Source organism: Rhea pennata, chromosome 11 (genome assembly GCF_028389875.1).
Source record: "Rhea pennata isolate bPtePen1 chromosome 11, bPtePen1.pri, whole genome shotgun sequence".
Classification (NCBI taxonomy): Eukaryota; Metazoa; Chordata; class Aves; order Rheiformes; family Rheidae; genus Rhea; species Rhea pennata.
Window position 1 is genome coordinate 17,450,003 of NC_084673.1, and position 17,071 is coordinate 17,467,073.

Genomic DNA, 17,071 nt, shown 5'->3' on the forward strand with positions numbered 1-17,071 from the left:
CAGACTTCAGTTCCAGTTAGAAATACTCAACCCCTTAAAATACACAAGGTCTTTGATGCAAAAACTAAAAACAGGTTTAATCACTAAGATGGTTTAAGTGTTACCACGCTCATTCTTGTTACTCTCGGAACAAATCCTTCAATAACAGGACTACTATACTGGCTACCATAATTTGCAGCCTGTCATATAACACCAGATAATGAAGGCTGTACTCATTAACATGGGATACTGAAGCACAGCAACCACGACTCATACATACTTTGTTTTGGTTGCCTATCTGCAAGGCCTCTAAGTTCACTGGAGTGAGCAGCTGTGTGACGAAAGTATTAGCCTCTTTTACAGCTGTGTTGCCCAAATTCATGAATTGGTTCTTCAAAAGCACCACCAGCAAGCAATAGCTATCATTAAGTTACTAATTAAACTAAGATGAACACACCTCAGCTTTTAGCTGTTCTCCACCAGTCATGGCTTCCAACTGTTCCATTGTCATTTCTTCAGTAATTTCTATCCCAGCCATTTTTTGTACTACCTCTTTTAAAATAAGCAAATCAAAGCTGCACAGAAAACACAAAAATGGAGCACAGCAAGAAAACTTGTGTAAGAAAAGGAAGCTACAATACTCAGTGCACAGTACAAAACAACATGAGGTGCATTATGAGGTGCATTAAACCACATTTTTTTTTCTTTAAATCAATTAAGATGTTACTAGTAGGTTGTTCACACTGGCATCTTTCCTGCAAGTGAAAAGTTACTTAAAAACAACATAGACCTTCAACAGCTGGATTTCAGAATCCCTTGGGAGAAGCAGGATAGCATTGTTTTCAGAAACAATAGCAAGTGTAGTGCCATTAAAGTATAAAACTACCATAAAAATGTAATTGTTCCTTTATGTTGTTTCTACATGAATCACACTGTATCTACCTATACAGCTATTTCATCTACCATATACGTGGAATTCTCTGGGAAATTCCCTCTCCTTTCCTCATCTTTTTTTATCCTCCCTGTTCTAGGACAGTATACAACCTCAGAAATTTACTGGCAAAATCAGTCTAGGAAGCTTATTTTGAACATGGAAAACATTGTGACTTAAAGCACAGGAAATACAAAGCACTCCAATAATCATCCCCCTCCAAAGACTTGGCTTTGCTTGATGCCCTGAATTCTAGAGAACAATGACTTTTCCTCAGTTGGTCTCAAATTACACCACGCTCATTCAAAACCGCAATATTTTGTAGCAACTTCTGAAATCTGTGATTAAAAAAGTGTCAACCTACGCCCTCCAAAATGAAATTTTATATTTAGACGTTTAGATATTTTTATTATTCCTACTTATACCTTTTTTGCTTGCTTGCTTTTCCAGTCACAAATGTTTTTTTCTGTTTAGGAACTGTACAACTCCAGTATATGCACTAAATAAAATACTTCTGTCTCATGGAACAGGCTACACTGCTAAATCTACTTTTATTTTAATATCCCAAATATTAAGCTGAATATCAAAACTGATTAATTTTACAAAGTACTTAAAGCCTTACTACTTAATACTGGGCAAAGACAATAAACATTACTTACCTTTCTTCTGCAGTTCAATGTGATTGTACCATCATCAGAATACAAAATAAATTAGGGACAGGGGAGCACATGAGACTGAGTGTCTACATTGCAGGGAAGGGAAAAAAAACTAGATTTCTCAGTATAATATCCTAAAGTAACATTCTGCATTATCTCCATTGGTAAGCCTTTCAGCAAGCATATGGAGATTCATAATAGAACATATTATAAATCAATACTCACCTACATGATAAAAATCATCCATTCAGAATAAACAAAAAAGAGAAAATAATCATCCATTCAGAATAAAAAAAAAAGAGAAAATAATACTAAGCAATGATGGGGAAGGACAACAGAAGAAAAAGGAAATTCAAATTGCAAACTTTGTTTAAAAAAAGTTAAAAAATAAAATGATTAACATTGATGTATCAAGAAGCAATTCAATGGCCATTGAATAAACCAAAGTATTTGAGATAACAAAAATGTTAAAACACGTTTCTACAGAAAAGATACTGTGAGAAAGAGTAAACTAAAAATTGTTACTATCACACCTTTTACTATCATAGATACTTCTTTTTTAAATAACGTACAGTAGTTTCTATGACAGTATTCCAAAATAGGTAGGTTGGTTGGTTTTTGTTCATCTGGGTGGTTCAGACAACTGGTAGCAAAATACATTACGGAGAAAAACAGTACTTCAAAAACATGCCACAACTACACAATTAGAGGAAAATCCATTAAGTAGATTATTCTCTCTGCTAGTTTAATTTCTTAAACTTCTGGATAGTAGAAGTGGAGTTTTAACACTGCTAGAGTTCTAAGTTGTGCTCTAGAGTGCCCCTTGAGTGTCCTTGTATCAGCAAATGAAACATCCAAAACATCCATTTCACATTATGAAAATACAGTTTATACAGAATAATTGTGCAAGACTTGCCTTTTCCCAGCTTTCAGTTGGTTTGCTACATACTGAAGTAAACCAGCAAGTTCAATTGGGTATTTTCGGAAAACCGCACCACAAAAGCTAGCCAGACCTAAAGCAAGAAGAAGTATCTGTGACTAAACGCTGTGCAGTATTAAACATAGGTATTAATCAATTACATGTAGTAAGTCAGTAATATATACTTTGTACTACAAGGAAACATTTTCCTACTGATTAAACTTACCATTTCCCTGCTTTGTTTGAAAAATTAACTAATAGAACAAAGTATGGCCGACCATAAGAAAGGTGAAATATTTTAAACATGAATGTAATACATAAAATAAAAATACTAACTCTGTAGCCAGCTTGAGATGGTGGTGTCGTCATGCTTCATTCTCTCCTTTTCAGGATTTGCCAGAGCTTCAATAATACAGTCTTTAGTGGAGTTAAAGAGAATTTTTTGCCTCGTTTTGTCAAAAATAAAGCCATACAAATCTGGTTTTCTAGTTTTAGAATTTGTAATAAATGAACATAACATACAAGTATAGAAAGCACAGTACAGGGGATCCACTAACAGATATGATATGAATAATACAAAAATCAAAAGAAATGGCAACATAAACAGTCTTACCTCACTACTTACAGAGTTTCTAGGCCTTCAAGAACAGAGTGAAAGCAGTGTAACAGCTTAAAAATAAGATAATTTTCAGTGTCAAAGTGGAGAAATGGCAAATAAAAACAGAAAAGCTCCATAATCAGGAAGTGGGCAAGATACTTACAAACATCACTAAAGTATTTCTAGCAAAAAGTAGTAACAAAAGAAAACAGTATTTACTGAAGGACAGCAGATATAATCTGGAGTTTAGAACTGTATTAGTAATGGTTATTAGATATATTAACTTACATAAAAGGATACATGCCAAGACATCGTAGTTCAGTGAAGTGAGGTATTTCAGTGAATCAACAACTGGAGTTATTAAGTTATCATACTTCTGTATTTGTGATAAAATCTGAAAATTACAAAAGATGCATTCAGCTGAACAGGAACAGTATTCCATAACTTATTTTTCCTTAGTAAATTAAGGAAGGTTTGTCTTCAAATCCTAGAAAAAATACCTTTGTAATTTTTAAGTGTCCTAAAGGACTTCCAAAGTAACAAGTAGTCTCACTGATTTATCCAGTATCTTAGAGACATCAGCAAAACATGCTCTAACATGTAAACACAGTTCTGTGTTAACATTTTTATTTAACATGAAATAGTTTTAGGTTTCAAACCATCACAAAATGAAAATCATACAAACAATTCATTGACATTGTTCCCTAAGGAAGAATAAAAAAGACAGTCACTTTCCAAAATACCCAAAGCTTAGCAATAATTTTCTCTTTCCAGTTATTATAATGAAAAACTGCAAAAATAACCTAGGTCTTCATTCTCATTTAGTAATACAAAAGTGAATAAATATATTCTGTATCAATCCAATTTTAGAGAGTTCTTACCGGTATATTAATAGTTATGTACAATTTCCATACTCAGTCTTTGAAGCAACATCTAAAGACTAACTAATAATCACAAATCACATCTGTAAATAAGGTAAATCTATCAACATACTTATATACAGTTACCAGGCATTTTGTAATACCAAGTCATCTTGAAAGCCCTCCTCAACCTTGTAGTTTCCCCCTAAAGAACCTCAGGTATAAAGATATCTTCATCACACACACATGCACAACCACACATGCAAAACTGCCCAGAAAGCCTAACTTGAATTTGTATGATCAGCACAACACTTGCATACCTTGCATAGAATTTTCAGGGCAATCTTGTGGTTATTCAAGAGTGATTGTAATACTTAACATCTTAGATCTGTGTTTCTATGCTATTACAGAATTATCAAACTTTAAAATTGTCAAGAGTCAAACACACTGATTTTAGAATTGCCCTCTAATCAAGACTGCAGTTTCCCATATTTAAATACCTATAGACAGGACCTAATAGTATTCAAATACATATAATTACATACATAATCAAATAAAATTGTAGGATTGCTGTGACTGAGTTTTCCGATTTGTCTTCCAGAGGGTTTCACATTTTCCTTTGTTAGACGCCTGTAAAAGAGAATACGTGTTACTGGAACACATAAACTATCAGAACCCTAAAATGAGTCAGTTCCAATGAAGAAACCCATTTACCAGTTGCCCTGATTAAATCCTCACTAGCGGATTAAAAAAAAAAAAAAAGAAAAAAAAAAGAAAGAAAAAAGTGTAGTAATATTATGCTTCAGGGAGTCTGAATCATATAGCTCTATGATTTACAGCAGGTACAAGCAAACAAATCAAATCCTCCCCACATTACTCTGCACTGTATTCTGCTTTCATCTCAGAGCACTTTTCAGTCAGAAGCTGTCAGTGGGGCCTATACCATATTTGAAGATAGCCTAAAATGCTTCTACTTGCTCCTGCAAATTTAGTTTAACCACGGCTCACTTATATTTAGATTTGTTGTGTTCTGTTCATTGGAAAACAATACCAGTTTCATCAGGCTTCACTTCAATAGCATTCTCTACTAAAGATATAAGCTTAACAGTAAATCCTAAGTCAATGTTCAATAGTAAACTGCACATACAAATATTAAAGCAGAATGGTGACTCTTCAGCACTTTTAGCTTTACTTATTTCCAGTCCATAACTCACACACATGATTTTTGTTTCAGTGACTGTAACATAACACCACTACAATCCCTAGTAATTTGTCAAAAACTTCTATGAAAGAATAATCTACTTCAGAATCCAGGATTCTTACTCCATGTTCTGAAATGATTAATTCTGTTATGTAAATTGTCTACACTAAAAACAAATCAAGAGTATAATCAAGAGAAAGCGTGGTGTCTGCAATTAGAAGAAACACATCTGCAAAGATAACTTGAGAGAAAAGGCCTAACTGGTTCAGTGTTTTTTGCTATTTTTTTAAACTATCAAGCACACCATACACACACACAAAAAAATCAGTCTTGTTTTGAGTTAACACCACCAAGCCTCTTAGTTAAACACTCATATTGTGAAACTTAGTAACTAATTAATTATACTATATTTAAAGTGTGCTTTATTTTTTCCCCTCCTCCAAACATACTTAATTTAATTCCAAGGCATTTTAACTTGAAAGCGTAACTTTTAACTGTATCAAAATATTCATTAATATATTTTGCCAGCTATCAAGTGGTCTGTGTAGAAGCCTGGAAGGAGATTATGTTCTATTCCTGGTTCTGACATCCAGTTCCAACTTGAGAAAGTTGGTTGGAACTGGATTTGCAAGATGACTTTGGTACTTAACACAGATTTTGACCACTGCATTTTTTTTGAGTTAGTTCCCCCCTCCTCCTCCAAAAAAAAAAAAAAAAAAAAAGAAAAAGAAAAAGAAAAAGAAAAAAGAAAAAAAGAAAAGAAAAAAGCCTACTACTGTACATGTAAAGGAATATAAACTTTTCTGATCTGTGCTAGCCATGCAGGAAGTTGTAAGAGATTCATAATCATCCCTTCTAGCTTTCACATCTGCAAGTCCAAAATCATGTATCCAGTAACAATTATTCTGTCTTGACTATGTAGAAAAGTTCTAATTATCCACTATATAAAACCACAGCATTTACTTTTGGTCCAAGCTATACAAAAAAACGGAGATACAAATCTCTGACAATGATGTAGGAGAATCATTATATTTGAGGTAAATCTAAAATTGCTGCAAGCCCACATGAAGATGAGAATAAATCACGACATTCAACTCAACTTTGAAGAAAACCATCCTACTTTGAAACCTACAGAAATTATGACAACAGAAATGCTTAGAAGAGAAAGTTGAGGTTGTTGGTGATTAAATGGTCTACATACCTAGAGAAAAAATTTTGCACTAAGGTTTCTTTTTGTTTGTTTTTGTGTGGTTTTTTTTTAAGGCAATTTATCAACAACCACATTCCTATCACAGAAAAGGTTAAAGAGTTCAACTAGACTTACTCTTCACAGATGAAATACCTTTGTTAATGACAAACTAGTCTGTACCACTACTTGTGACAGTTTTTAAATCATAGTATGTTGGTAATTCTTGTTTATAAAGGATTTAATGAAATAATCGAGTCTAAGAAGGGAGTACTTTTGTCAAGCTTTTTCTTCTTTTGGTGACACGAAACACAGTACATCACATCTGATAGTTACCTATGGAATTTGGCAACTTACTTCATGATATATTTGGCTCGGTCTATGGTCTGAGCTTTAACTTTCACTAGAAGTGGATGGCTATTATATGTTTCGTTCTTCCATTGTCCATAAAGACGATACCTTGAATGATTGGAAGCAGAAAAACAAAAATTATTGTTTGTACTGACAACTTGAGAAAGATTACTTCCAAGAAAAATGGAAAAGAAAACTATTCTACTCACCGGTACTGGTATGGAAAAGTTTTGAACATTCCCCACAATTCTTCAGACATGCACGCATTGCAGTCCATCAAAGAAAGCGATGGAAGCAATACTTGATCGGTAATACTCAACAGACAGCTAAATAAGATCTCCTGAGATAAAGACAATTTAAAAGAGATAACTAACAAGTATATCAGAAGCAGTAACATTCATAACACACATCTTAATAGACCAATAAGATATATTTATCTCAAATTAATGACCTCCTGAACAAAAATAAAAATCTAAAAAGACTTAAATATCCATCATCACAAATCTTTTGTTAGCTAATTCATGGACTGCGTATGTTGTCAAAGTTTTATTTCTCTATATAAAATGCTTGTAGGAAGCAGCTGAAGTGCTCAGCAGGCTGCATTTGTAACTTCAAAGAATTCATAAGAAAAACAGATAAAGGGTGGACCTGTACGAAGCGCAACAAGTGAAAAAGGATTTTGAGAACTGCTTTCAATATAATCAAATATTTTTTGCCATTACCTCTATTCTCAACATCTTATGTAACTGTATGTAATTATTTACTTATTTGTAGTACTAGGTGTTGTTATGGCACTAAAGTGTCATTTTTCATATGATATCACATCCTACTTCATATTCTATAAACACTGAAAAATTTATATATAAAAAATTTACATATATGTGTGTATGTATATATACATATGTGTGTGTGTATATATATTCATACACACACGCATACATATACACATACAAATATCAGTCTGTGTTAAGTCAGCATACAATGCAGACCTCCATGCATGACAGAGGATAAACAGTTGCCACTCTCTCCAGCTGAGATTTCTGCACAAGTAGCTCAACCACAGATAGGGTAAGTCCAAGAATCTTAACTCCTTCACAGTTATAAACTAACACTAAGCAGCAGGTTTTTCCTAATCAGAAATGACCAGTTTATGAACTGCTTGGCAGTCTCTCACTGCTGAAAGTCAGCCTTCAGAGGTCAGAAAGAGTGGGTTCAACAATGTTTACGAAAAAGCAGTGATCTGTTTAAGACTGCATGACTCACTCCTCTGTAGGCCGAGAGATCATTAACAGAACTATAGATGACATCAGTCAAGTTCTTTGAAATCTTACTTAAGACCGATCAAACTGAACAGTGACTCAGATTTCGTGCTTTTAGGAACAGTTCAGAAATTTTATTTTCTCTGCAAAATTTCAGCAAGTCAGGAAATCATGACAAGTAAGATACAGGAGTAATAAGGATCTGTTGGAAACTCTGCAGGCTTCATATTGAGAACTTACATGTTAAGCAAGAAAAATGAACGCCTCTTTTTATAAATTATATATATAATTAAATTTTTATAAATTAAATTTTTATAAATCATTTATGCACTTCAGTTTGGCAGTAGTCAATTTTGAATTATCAAATCTTAGAAAGTTAGCCATCGTACTATCAAAATCTCCTCTGCTTCCAGTTTCCTTTTCTCTACGCTTTCCCCAGTAATTCTTTAAGATGCAAACTGCCACCAAGGCAGTGTATTTACACAATGAAAGTGGCTTCACTGATTCTGAACAAATAAAAAGTACAACACACTAGGCTAGAAGAACAAGACTAAGTTTGAGGAATCTAGGGAATAAAAGACTCAGCAATGAAATATGACTGGCTCAAATTTGCCTACAAAACCACAACAAAAAGTCTATAGTGAGGTAAAGAGTAAAATTCTATTCAGGAAGAAGAGTTTCATGTTTAATAACACGAGGTCGCACAATCTAAAATAAAAACTTCTTCCTCCAAAATAAACCCTTTCCTCAAAGGATAGAAAGAGTAAAACTGAGAAGATTTCCCAGGTTCAGCTCCTTAAATTAAAAGACTGCCATCTTATTGAACTAGTTATAGAAGTACTGTGCAGAAGAAATGAGATCACTAGAACATTTTATGGCTGAAATGGTACAACTCTGTCAGTGAACAACTATTAGTTCTATTAGAAATATTATGTTCATTTTCCAGTTGAGAGCCTTTAAGAAACTCACCATTTTCTCCTTATCTTCTTGTTTACTTCCATCAGACTGAAACTGTAACAAAGACAGTCATGTTAATTGTAGAATAATTAACAGTTTCAGAACAAAGCTACATCAGCAAAAGCAGGAATCTGAAGGGCCACATGCCTAGCACATATTTAATTTTCCAGATCAGTTAGCATTAGGACTGTTGCAGGCCTAGTGAGTGGAAGGGCACCTACAAAGCTACACACATCCTCAACCTTCATTAGCACCATCTGCTGCAGTGTGTGTGCTCCCAATTCCACATGCTGCAGTGCTCCATCTATTCAGATAAAGGCCCTTTCTCTTTCACCTGTATCACCAAATATCTGTCTTTATACTGGACATAGCTAAGCCTCATGCATAAATACTGTCTTTTATTCATTATGTCATGCAGCATTTGCAAACCCCAGATAAAGTTTTAAAATACACCTAAGATTCCAGTGGATGATCAAATTTTAAATAATTTTTCTGGAAAAATATGCAACTCATGGAAAATGGAAAGCTACAGGCAGTTAAATTACAGGGGTGAGGGGAATAAAAAAAAGAGAGCAAATTAGACTTAAAATGTTATGTTACTTCACTAATACCTACTCAAAAATTTTAAATTCATTTTTTAAATCCAGCACATACAAATGTGAAATCTTGGTTCTCTTGCAATCAAATAACCCACTTTCACTTGGCCAAGATGAAGTAATTTTTTAACATTTAGTTAAATTCATAAGTAGATATAAATACTGTACATGCTAACATTAGTGTTTTAGAAAACACTGCAAAATATACAATTGTAATAATTAAATCACTTATCTAGAAACATGCTAATGATCTAAAGAAAGATGCCATTCTGCTGAAGTACTTTTGCTTCAATATCCTGAACAGCTTTTAAAGCAAGGCAGAGTGGATTAGATTATTCTCTGCAATATGCATGGCCCATGAGATTATTTTGCTAGTATGAGTTCTGGTCTCCTCCCAAATCCCTGAAAAGGGAAAACAGATTGCCTATAACCCAAGATCAGTAACTCATTTTCACAAGAGCTGGGAAGTGGGAACCAAAGAAGTTTTTTGTTCAGATCCTTTTCCTGTGTTTAGGTACACTTGTTTTCAGCTCAACCAATACGTTACCCAGAACAGCATCTTGTGGTCCCCTATGGAACAGAAAATGCCTGAACTTCCATATGCTGAGCAATTCAGCAACAGTAATGCTGTGCTCTGCTGTGATACTAATTTGAAGTTTCTGGCACAATAAAAGCGTAACATTTGAGTTGACAGGTTTCACTGCTATTAAGCAATTGAAAAAAACACACTAGTCACAAATGCTCCAGTAAATCAGTAAGTACTACTGCAATTTCAAGAACTTCTAGAGACAAAAATATTAATGCATTTGGGAGCTATTTATCACGATAAACAATCAACAAAGAAATAATTTTTTTAACAGAAATTCAAATACATAAAATATATTGCTTACATATACAGTGACTTCTGATGTTTTTGTTGAAACATGTGCAAGAACTAAAATACCAAGGAAATGTTTTATGTAATAAAACACATTGATTTTTCTTACTGAAGAGAAAGAAGCCATATCCAGCATTCAATTTCTTTCAAAATTAATAGGACTTCCAAACCAATTATCAAATACAGCTATCAACTATTTGTCCAGCTTTCCCTCACAATAAAACCCACTCAAACTTTTAGTTCTTATTATCAAATTACTTCTCTCTTGTTCCACTCACCATGAAAAGCATATTAAGCCCACACAGTATTAAGTGCACAGTATTTTAAAGTTACACTTGAGCACAAAAGCTGCAGAGCAATGTTAGTAGACTAACTTTTAAGCTACTGTATGGGTTAGCTTATAGTCAAATCACCTCCAGTTACATATAATTCTTTTGTGTGTTAAACAACTTTTATCACTATATAAACAAGCTGATGGCAACAGTGCATTAAAAGACTTTCCCTATGTTACCTTAACCATTCCGTCACTGATGAATTTCTTCGCAGTTCCGACCTAGAGCAAATAGCTAAGATGTTGCTCATTCTTGTCATAAACATGTTAAGCTATCATATTTGTGTATTTAAAACAAAACTACACGAGACTCCTAAAACCAAGTAATCTGCCTTTTATTTTATGTGTCCACCAAGAAACAAGGGCTTTCTCAGAAAGCCTCAGTAATTTTGAGCTTAATTACAGAGTAGTACTAATAGTTCACTGCTTTCAGCAGGCTAAGTTATACCCTTGAAATTATAATTTCCAAATTAACAGTACTGTCAATGCAAAATACTGTACCATTCAATTACCAGTCTTTCTCAGGTCAGCAAGAAGTGTGCTATGAAAGCAAGACTATCAGCCACTGGGAAATCTCATAGCTCTGATAAAGAGGCTAAGAAATTACACCCCTTGTAACAGTAAGGAAGCAGGCAAAAGAGGGAAATGCTTAAAAGTTACCATAACATTACTGCAATCAGTACTTGGAAACCAAACTTAAGAGTAACTTCTGCCACCTGACCACTGCATCTTGGAACTTTATGAGTTAAACCAAACTCACTTGCCCCAAACCCAAAAGCTTAACAAGAAATATCTTCAGTCTGGATAGGAGAGCATCCCCTCAGGTGGCTATGTTCAGAATACAAGTTTTGAACAGTTCAATACTAGTTGTAGTTGTAATTGAAGACACTTTTTTTCATAAAGTTATCAAACTGAAACATCCCCTCAATATAATTTAGATCAACCAACAAATCTCCAATTATTTTGTTGTTAGAAATTGTAATAAAGAGTTGGAAAACACAAATTAAGTTCCAAGTTTCCAAGTGTTTTTTTTTATACAACAATAAAGATATTTTATTCTGAAGTTTGTTCAAACTTTATTAAAAACCTACACACAATCCCCGCCACCACCCTACTTTGATTGGGCAGGGGGAGATAAATAATAATTACTAGTCAAACAGCATACTGCCAGAAAAGCAGCAGAAAAGAATTTACTGGCCTCATTTCAAGCAGCTGATTACATTCTAAGGGACAGTAAGTTCAGCTGCATCCTTTTAAAATAGATCACACTAGCTATCCTTCAACACATACATCGGAAAGTATGGTCAAAGACAGTAACAAACTCCAGAGGTCACTTTATTTTTAAAGTTGGCTACTTTGTGCTTTTTACAGTATCTTGGATCTTCACATTGAACTCATCATTAATGGCGTCCTGAGACAATATATTGGTCACTGATACAAGTTCAAAACCAGCAGTATTTTAATTGAAAAAATGGGGACACCCCACTAATTAAAAAGCCGCAACATCCCCTACACTTAACAACACCTAACCTAAAAGAATAGTTTTTAAGAGTACTAGATTTGTACCACGCTTTTCATTGTCTTCAGGGTCACTTTAAAAAATGTAAGTTTCTATGCAACATCATACCTTCATTTAAAAAAAAATTTTTTATACAAGGATAATGTTGCAAAAATAGTACAAAGGTGGTCTGTAAGTGAGGACAATATGAAGACTTTAATGAGAAGTTAGTTATTACTATAAATTACTGGTTGAAAACCTAACATTTCTAAGTTTTTCATAAAAACATGACAAAACTTGACAAAAAATAAAACATGACAAAACTTGACAAAAAGTGCTTTAAAAACAAATTTTGAGATTCTTATTTTTTCAGTTGCTTATGTTCCAGTACTTGAACACATACAATTCTAATAAGAATCAGTATCACTTTCTGACATCAGAAGGACCTCAGTTCAGATAAACTGTTCTTCCATTACCAACCTCTTTCATAAATGCTTTTCCAAGGCGCACCACTTTCGCAAATAAAATCGGATCATGGGAAAGATGAGGACCAAGGTAACAGAGCATGTTGAACACTTCCTTTCTCAAGTCTTCAAAACTGTCTGCTTGTTTTGGTGCTCTCTTGTTTGGCAAAGAAGGAATTGGTGACCCTTTAGCCCCTTTAGGTACTCCAACTCTGAAAATAAGATGAACAGAATTTCACAAAAATCAGATGTGAAAAATCTTTGAAACATGCTAATACAGTTAAGCTTACTAGTGAATTTATGTTTACAAATGTTATGTAGTTTTCCCACATTTAGCAATAGAATTCTACTTTTCACTTTACCTGCGATACAGAGGTTCAATTGTCACATGTACCAGCTGGCAAAGGGCAACTGCAATAGGTTTGTGTGAAGTAGCATAAAATGGAGGCATCTGATCCATAATACTTTGTGCATGCTGCCAATCACCAATTTTTAATAAAGCTTCCAACAAACCAAGCTTCTGATTATCAGGTGGCTGCAAGATAACAAACAATGAAAAAGTCAATTTGTGACACTTTCTGATATTCCCTGTTAACCAGAACATAGCTGAAATTAAAGCTAGACATAAAACTAATGTTATTTCAGCTATGTAACGATGCATTAATAAAAAAGTTTAATACAAATACGAGCCAGACATTTATATAATAAGCACACTTCAACAACAATAGATCCATCCAAGTAGCAGCAAACATCCGGAACAAAGTTAAAAATACTGAAAAGCTGAAGTTGTTTGACAAAACATCTGATGATACTTTTTAGAGTATCATAACCGATTACAGCTTATTTCTTTACATAATATTTGAAGACAAATGCAGGTATTTAAAAATACTTCGTATTGTGTTTTGATCAGAATTTAAAGATGCAAGTTTTCCTTGAGTTTTCTCCAAAAACCTTCTCTTAAAAAAAAAATAAACCAGATTTTAAAACCCATCTCTTATAAATTGCGGTGTACCATAATTTTCATACTAATATCTATTCTAGAAGAATATAATCCTAAAGGTAGCCCTACAAGTTTTCCAAATATCTCAGATTGCAATATAAGTAGAAGAGGTGTTCACAATTAAGATCTTGAAGCATTTTTGCAGGGTCATGGTATTGATACGCTGCAATGTTATAAATTAGTTTTTTCTGTTCCTTCATACTACAGTCCATCTTTCAAAAGACTAAAGTGACTGCAAACTATCTGTACATAACTGCAGTGCTAAGATAATTTTTACATTGAGGAAGGGAATATTACAAAATCTAAGATAAAACATTTCATTAAGTATTATAAGGTGACAGTGAAGTTTAATTTAAATGATGCAAATAGACAAGACAGACTGATAAGAACAGAAATGAAATAAAAAGATGCTTCTGAGATTCTAAGGTTCATGTTACTGTCCAATAGTTTCAGAATAGAAACATGCATAGATCAATACTCAAGTTGAAATCATGTAGTAAAGAAAACAATTTCATCATTTCCTTCAGAAAAAGATACACTCGCATACAAGAACGAGATCAACCTCTAGAAAATTAAATACATATATGGGAGATCAGAAATGCATGACAATCTTATTTTACCATGAATTATTAAACTTATTTTAAAATGCATAGAAATCTTGTTACGTAATACTTTGCAAGTTCCTCTGATGCCATGGATTGTTCTTTTAAGTCAATACCTACCACATTAACACAAAAGTGCAGTGATCCTTTACTGATATTTCTAAAAACTTGTGCAACATAAGCAGGAAGCTTGAAATCCACATTCAGTACTATATACTTAAAATAAGTTTATTATTACAGAAAAATCAAGTCATCTTTTTATTCACATGAACACACTAGTTAAAGTTTCATACTAAACATCAAATTGTATTTCTGGGTGGATCACTTCAGTTGAATCTGTAATCCAAACACAGTTTTCCCAGAATTTCTGTGTTAATATGCTATTACTTTTTCAAAGCAGTCACCGCCCACGCATATACCCTGCTTCACTGTCCCTCTCGGTAAGCATGCTCCTCCTGAAGATGCTCTCCATTAGCAAAAGCATGCACAGCACAGAGCAGAGTCACTCTGGACATGCTCAAATCTACTCCCACTGCTGTTCTTTGTGATCTCTCAAAAATCTGATTCCCCCCTCCACCCGTTTATTATTTTGTTAAGTGCGTCTCAAAAGGCAAGAGTAGATATATTTGCTAATGCTACACATTTCCTAACACTAACATGTTCATATTAGTCATGGCAAAATAATTAATAAATTTTAATCACAAGAGACAACATTAAATAATAGATTTTAAAAGGCTAAACCAATTTTTTTTTTAACACCTTATCCAGGCACTTTTTCATGGCACTGCATCAAACAATGTACATTAAAACTGCATACAGGTTACAAAGTATTCGAAATGAAACTGTCACCAGCTTTTAGATACAATTACTCTATTAATTACTATGAAGTGCATAGCTAATCACATATTAAAGTATTAAAATAGAAACAAACCTTTCAAGGAAGAGCATGTATTGCATAACTTAGTTTCTGAAGAGTCTTAGAAATTGGTTTCAAGTACAGCTCTTCATTTTCTCACCACACGGGCTCAAACTTTGTTATTTGTCATTGTAATCTCTCAATCTTAAAATTCCCCTGCTTTTAATTCTAAAACTTAGCCACAAAAAATACTAATTTGTCTGACATTACTTGCAATGTATACGCTCCTCACTTCTCATCAAAATATAAGTTTTCCATCAGAATATTGAAGCATACATGCTTAAAAAAACAAAACAAAAACAAAGCAAAACAAAAAAAAACAGATCAAGACTGTGGTATAGGAAAAAGGCACATTGACATAATGAGTGAGAGGGAAGTCAGAAACTTAAAGCTAGTGAAAGGATCAGCTTAAGCAGCAGCTGTGACTGCAGCTGGGAGCCAAAGAGCAGTGACTGCATCAGCTGCCTGAGGGAAGAGAATGAAATTAGATTTTTCAAACTAGGCTAGAAAAACACAAGCAGGAAGGAAGGTCAAAGATGCATCGAGCCAAGGTGGGGTAAAACAAATGGTACCAAGCAGACAGAAAAGATGTGCACAATGAATCCAGGAGCATAAGGAAAATTAAGAACAGAAGCTGTCAATACCGATGGATTTCTTCCACATATACACACTGTGCGTCAGTACCTCATTTATAAAATCACAGAATCATAGAATGGTAAGGCTGGAAAGGGCCTCTGGATATCATCTAGTCCAACCCTCGGCATAGCCCATACGGGGATTGAACGTGTGACCTCGGCATTAGCAGCACCACACTCTAACCAACTGAGCTAAACCTTCCCCCCCCAAAATGCAAATACAAAAATAAGATATTGGGTAGCACTCAAGATGCTCAAATGAAAAGCCCCCCAGAAATTAAATCATTTTGTTTTAAAGTAAGGTTTGAACACACTACAGCAAATTAGAGCCAGAGCAACACGAACAATACACTGAAAATACACAGCAGCACTTTAATAAAAAGTATTCATTTACACGTACAAAGGAACAGATGAAGTAGAAAGCATGCAGACAACTGTACAATGAAACCATTTTTCACAATGCAGGATAGTTGCATAAGAATGGCAATATTTTCCATTCTGGAGAGAGGGAAATAAAGAATGTGCTCTCACCATGTCAACTAGGACTACACTTTAAGTCCTAGAAAGTACAGATGTTATAAGTTTGTAAAATGTATGAATGTTGGTACCTACTGGAACTGATACAAGTCAAATAGAAGAATGAATTGAGTTAGCCATGCAACAAAGAATTCTAAATTGATTTTTAATTGAAATCAGAACAAATCCTAAACCTTGCATCTTTGGAGATGAAGCATATCCACTATAATAGAAGTGCCATCAAAAGACAGACATGAATGCTATGAGAACTACAGATATAGAAGTATCTGTATTTGTATTTCAAATACAAAAACGTTTTCGTAGTAGTAGCTGTTAGGTTTAAATTTGTCTTATTAAAAAAGCTGTACACACACACCTTTTCAGTTTTCTCCTCCTCCTTTTCTTTTTCTTTCTCTTTTTCTTCAGTCTTTTCAGAAGACAAGACAACCATTGTAAGTTTTCTGACAATTTGCTTAGCTTCTACTATCTCTCGCTTGTGTTCTTCGATGATGGCATTATCCCCTGGAAGAAGCTAAGATGACAGAACATATACATTATTTCTGAAAACTTAAGTGACCTAGAGCTACTGTTGATCACTTGAGCTCCAAGCAGAACTTATGTCCTTGTTCTAATCAGATGAACTTATTCCATGGAAGACTATTTTCCTTGCTACCATCATTCCAAAAGGAAATATGCTATTATCAAACCACTTAGAAATCAAGAACAACTGAGGAATAAC

General features: G+C 34.0%; 1 protein-coding gene across 4 annotated transcripts in view; it reads right to left on the minus strand.

Annotated features, from left to right (window-relative positions):
- THOC2 (THO complex subunit 2) overlaps positions 1–17,071 on the minus strand; it is a 61,382-nt gene that overhangs the window by 21,948 nt on the left and 22,363 nt on the right. For 2 of the 4 annotated variants that reach the window (XM_062584487.1, XM_062584490.1), the window contains 12 exons: positions 16,709–16,864; positions 13,026–13,198; positions 12,680–12,875; positions 10,882–10,923; positions 8,910–8,951; positions 6,891–7,021; positions 6,688–6,789; positions 4,489–4,573; positions 3,384–3,477; positions 2,822–2,902; positions 2,483–2,579; positions 437–554 (listed from right to left, as the gene is read on the minus strand). In XM_062584487.1, coding sequence (XP_062440471.1) covers positions 437–554; positions 2,483–2,579; positions 2,822–2,902; positions 3,384–3,477; positions 4,489–4,573; positions 6,688–6,789; positions 6,891–7,021; positions 8,910–8,951; positions 10,882–10,923; positions 12,680–12,875; positions 13,026–13,198; positions 16,709–16,864 — 1,317 coding nt within the window. The remainder of the gene's footprint in view (positions 1–436; positions 555–2,482; positions 2,580–2,821; positions 2,903–3,383; positions 3,478–4,488; positions 4,574–6,687; positions 6,790–6,890; positions 7,022–8,909; positions 8,952–10,881; positions 10,924–12,679; positions 12,876–13,025; positions 13,199–16,708; positions 16,865–17,071) is intronic. The other 2 variants (XM_062584489.1, XM_062584488.1) reach the window with 2 other exon arrangements.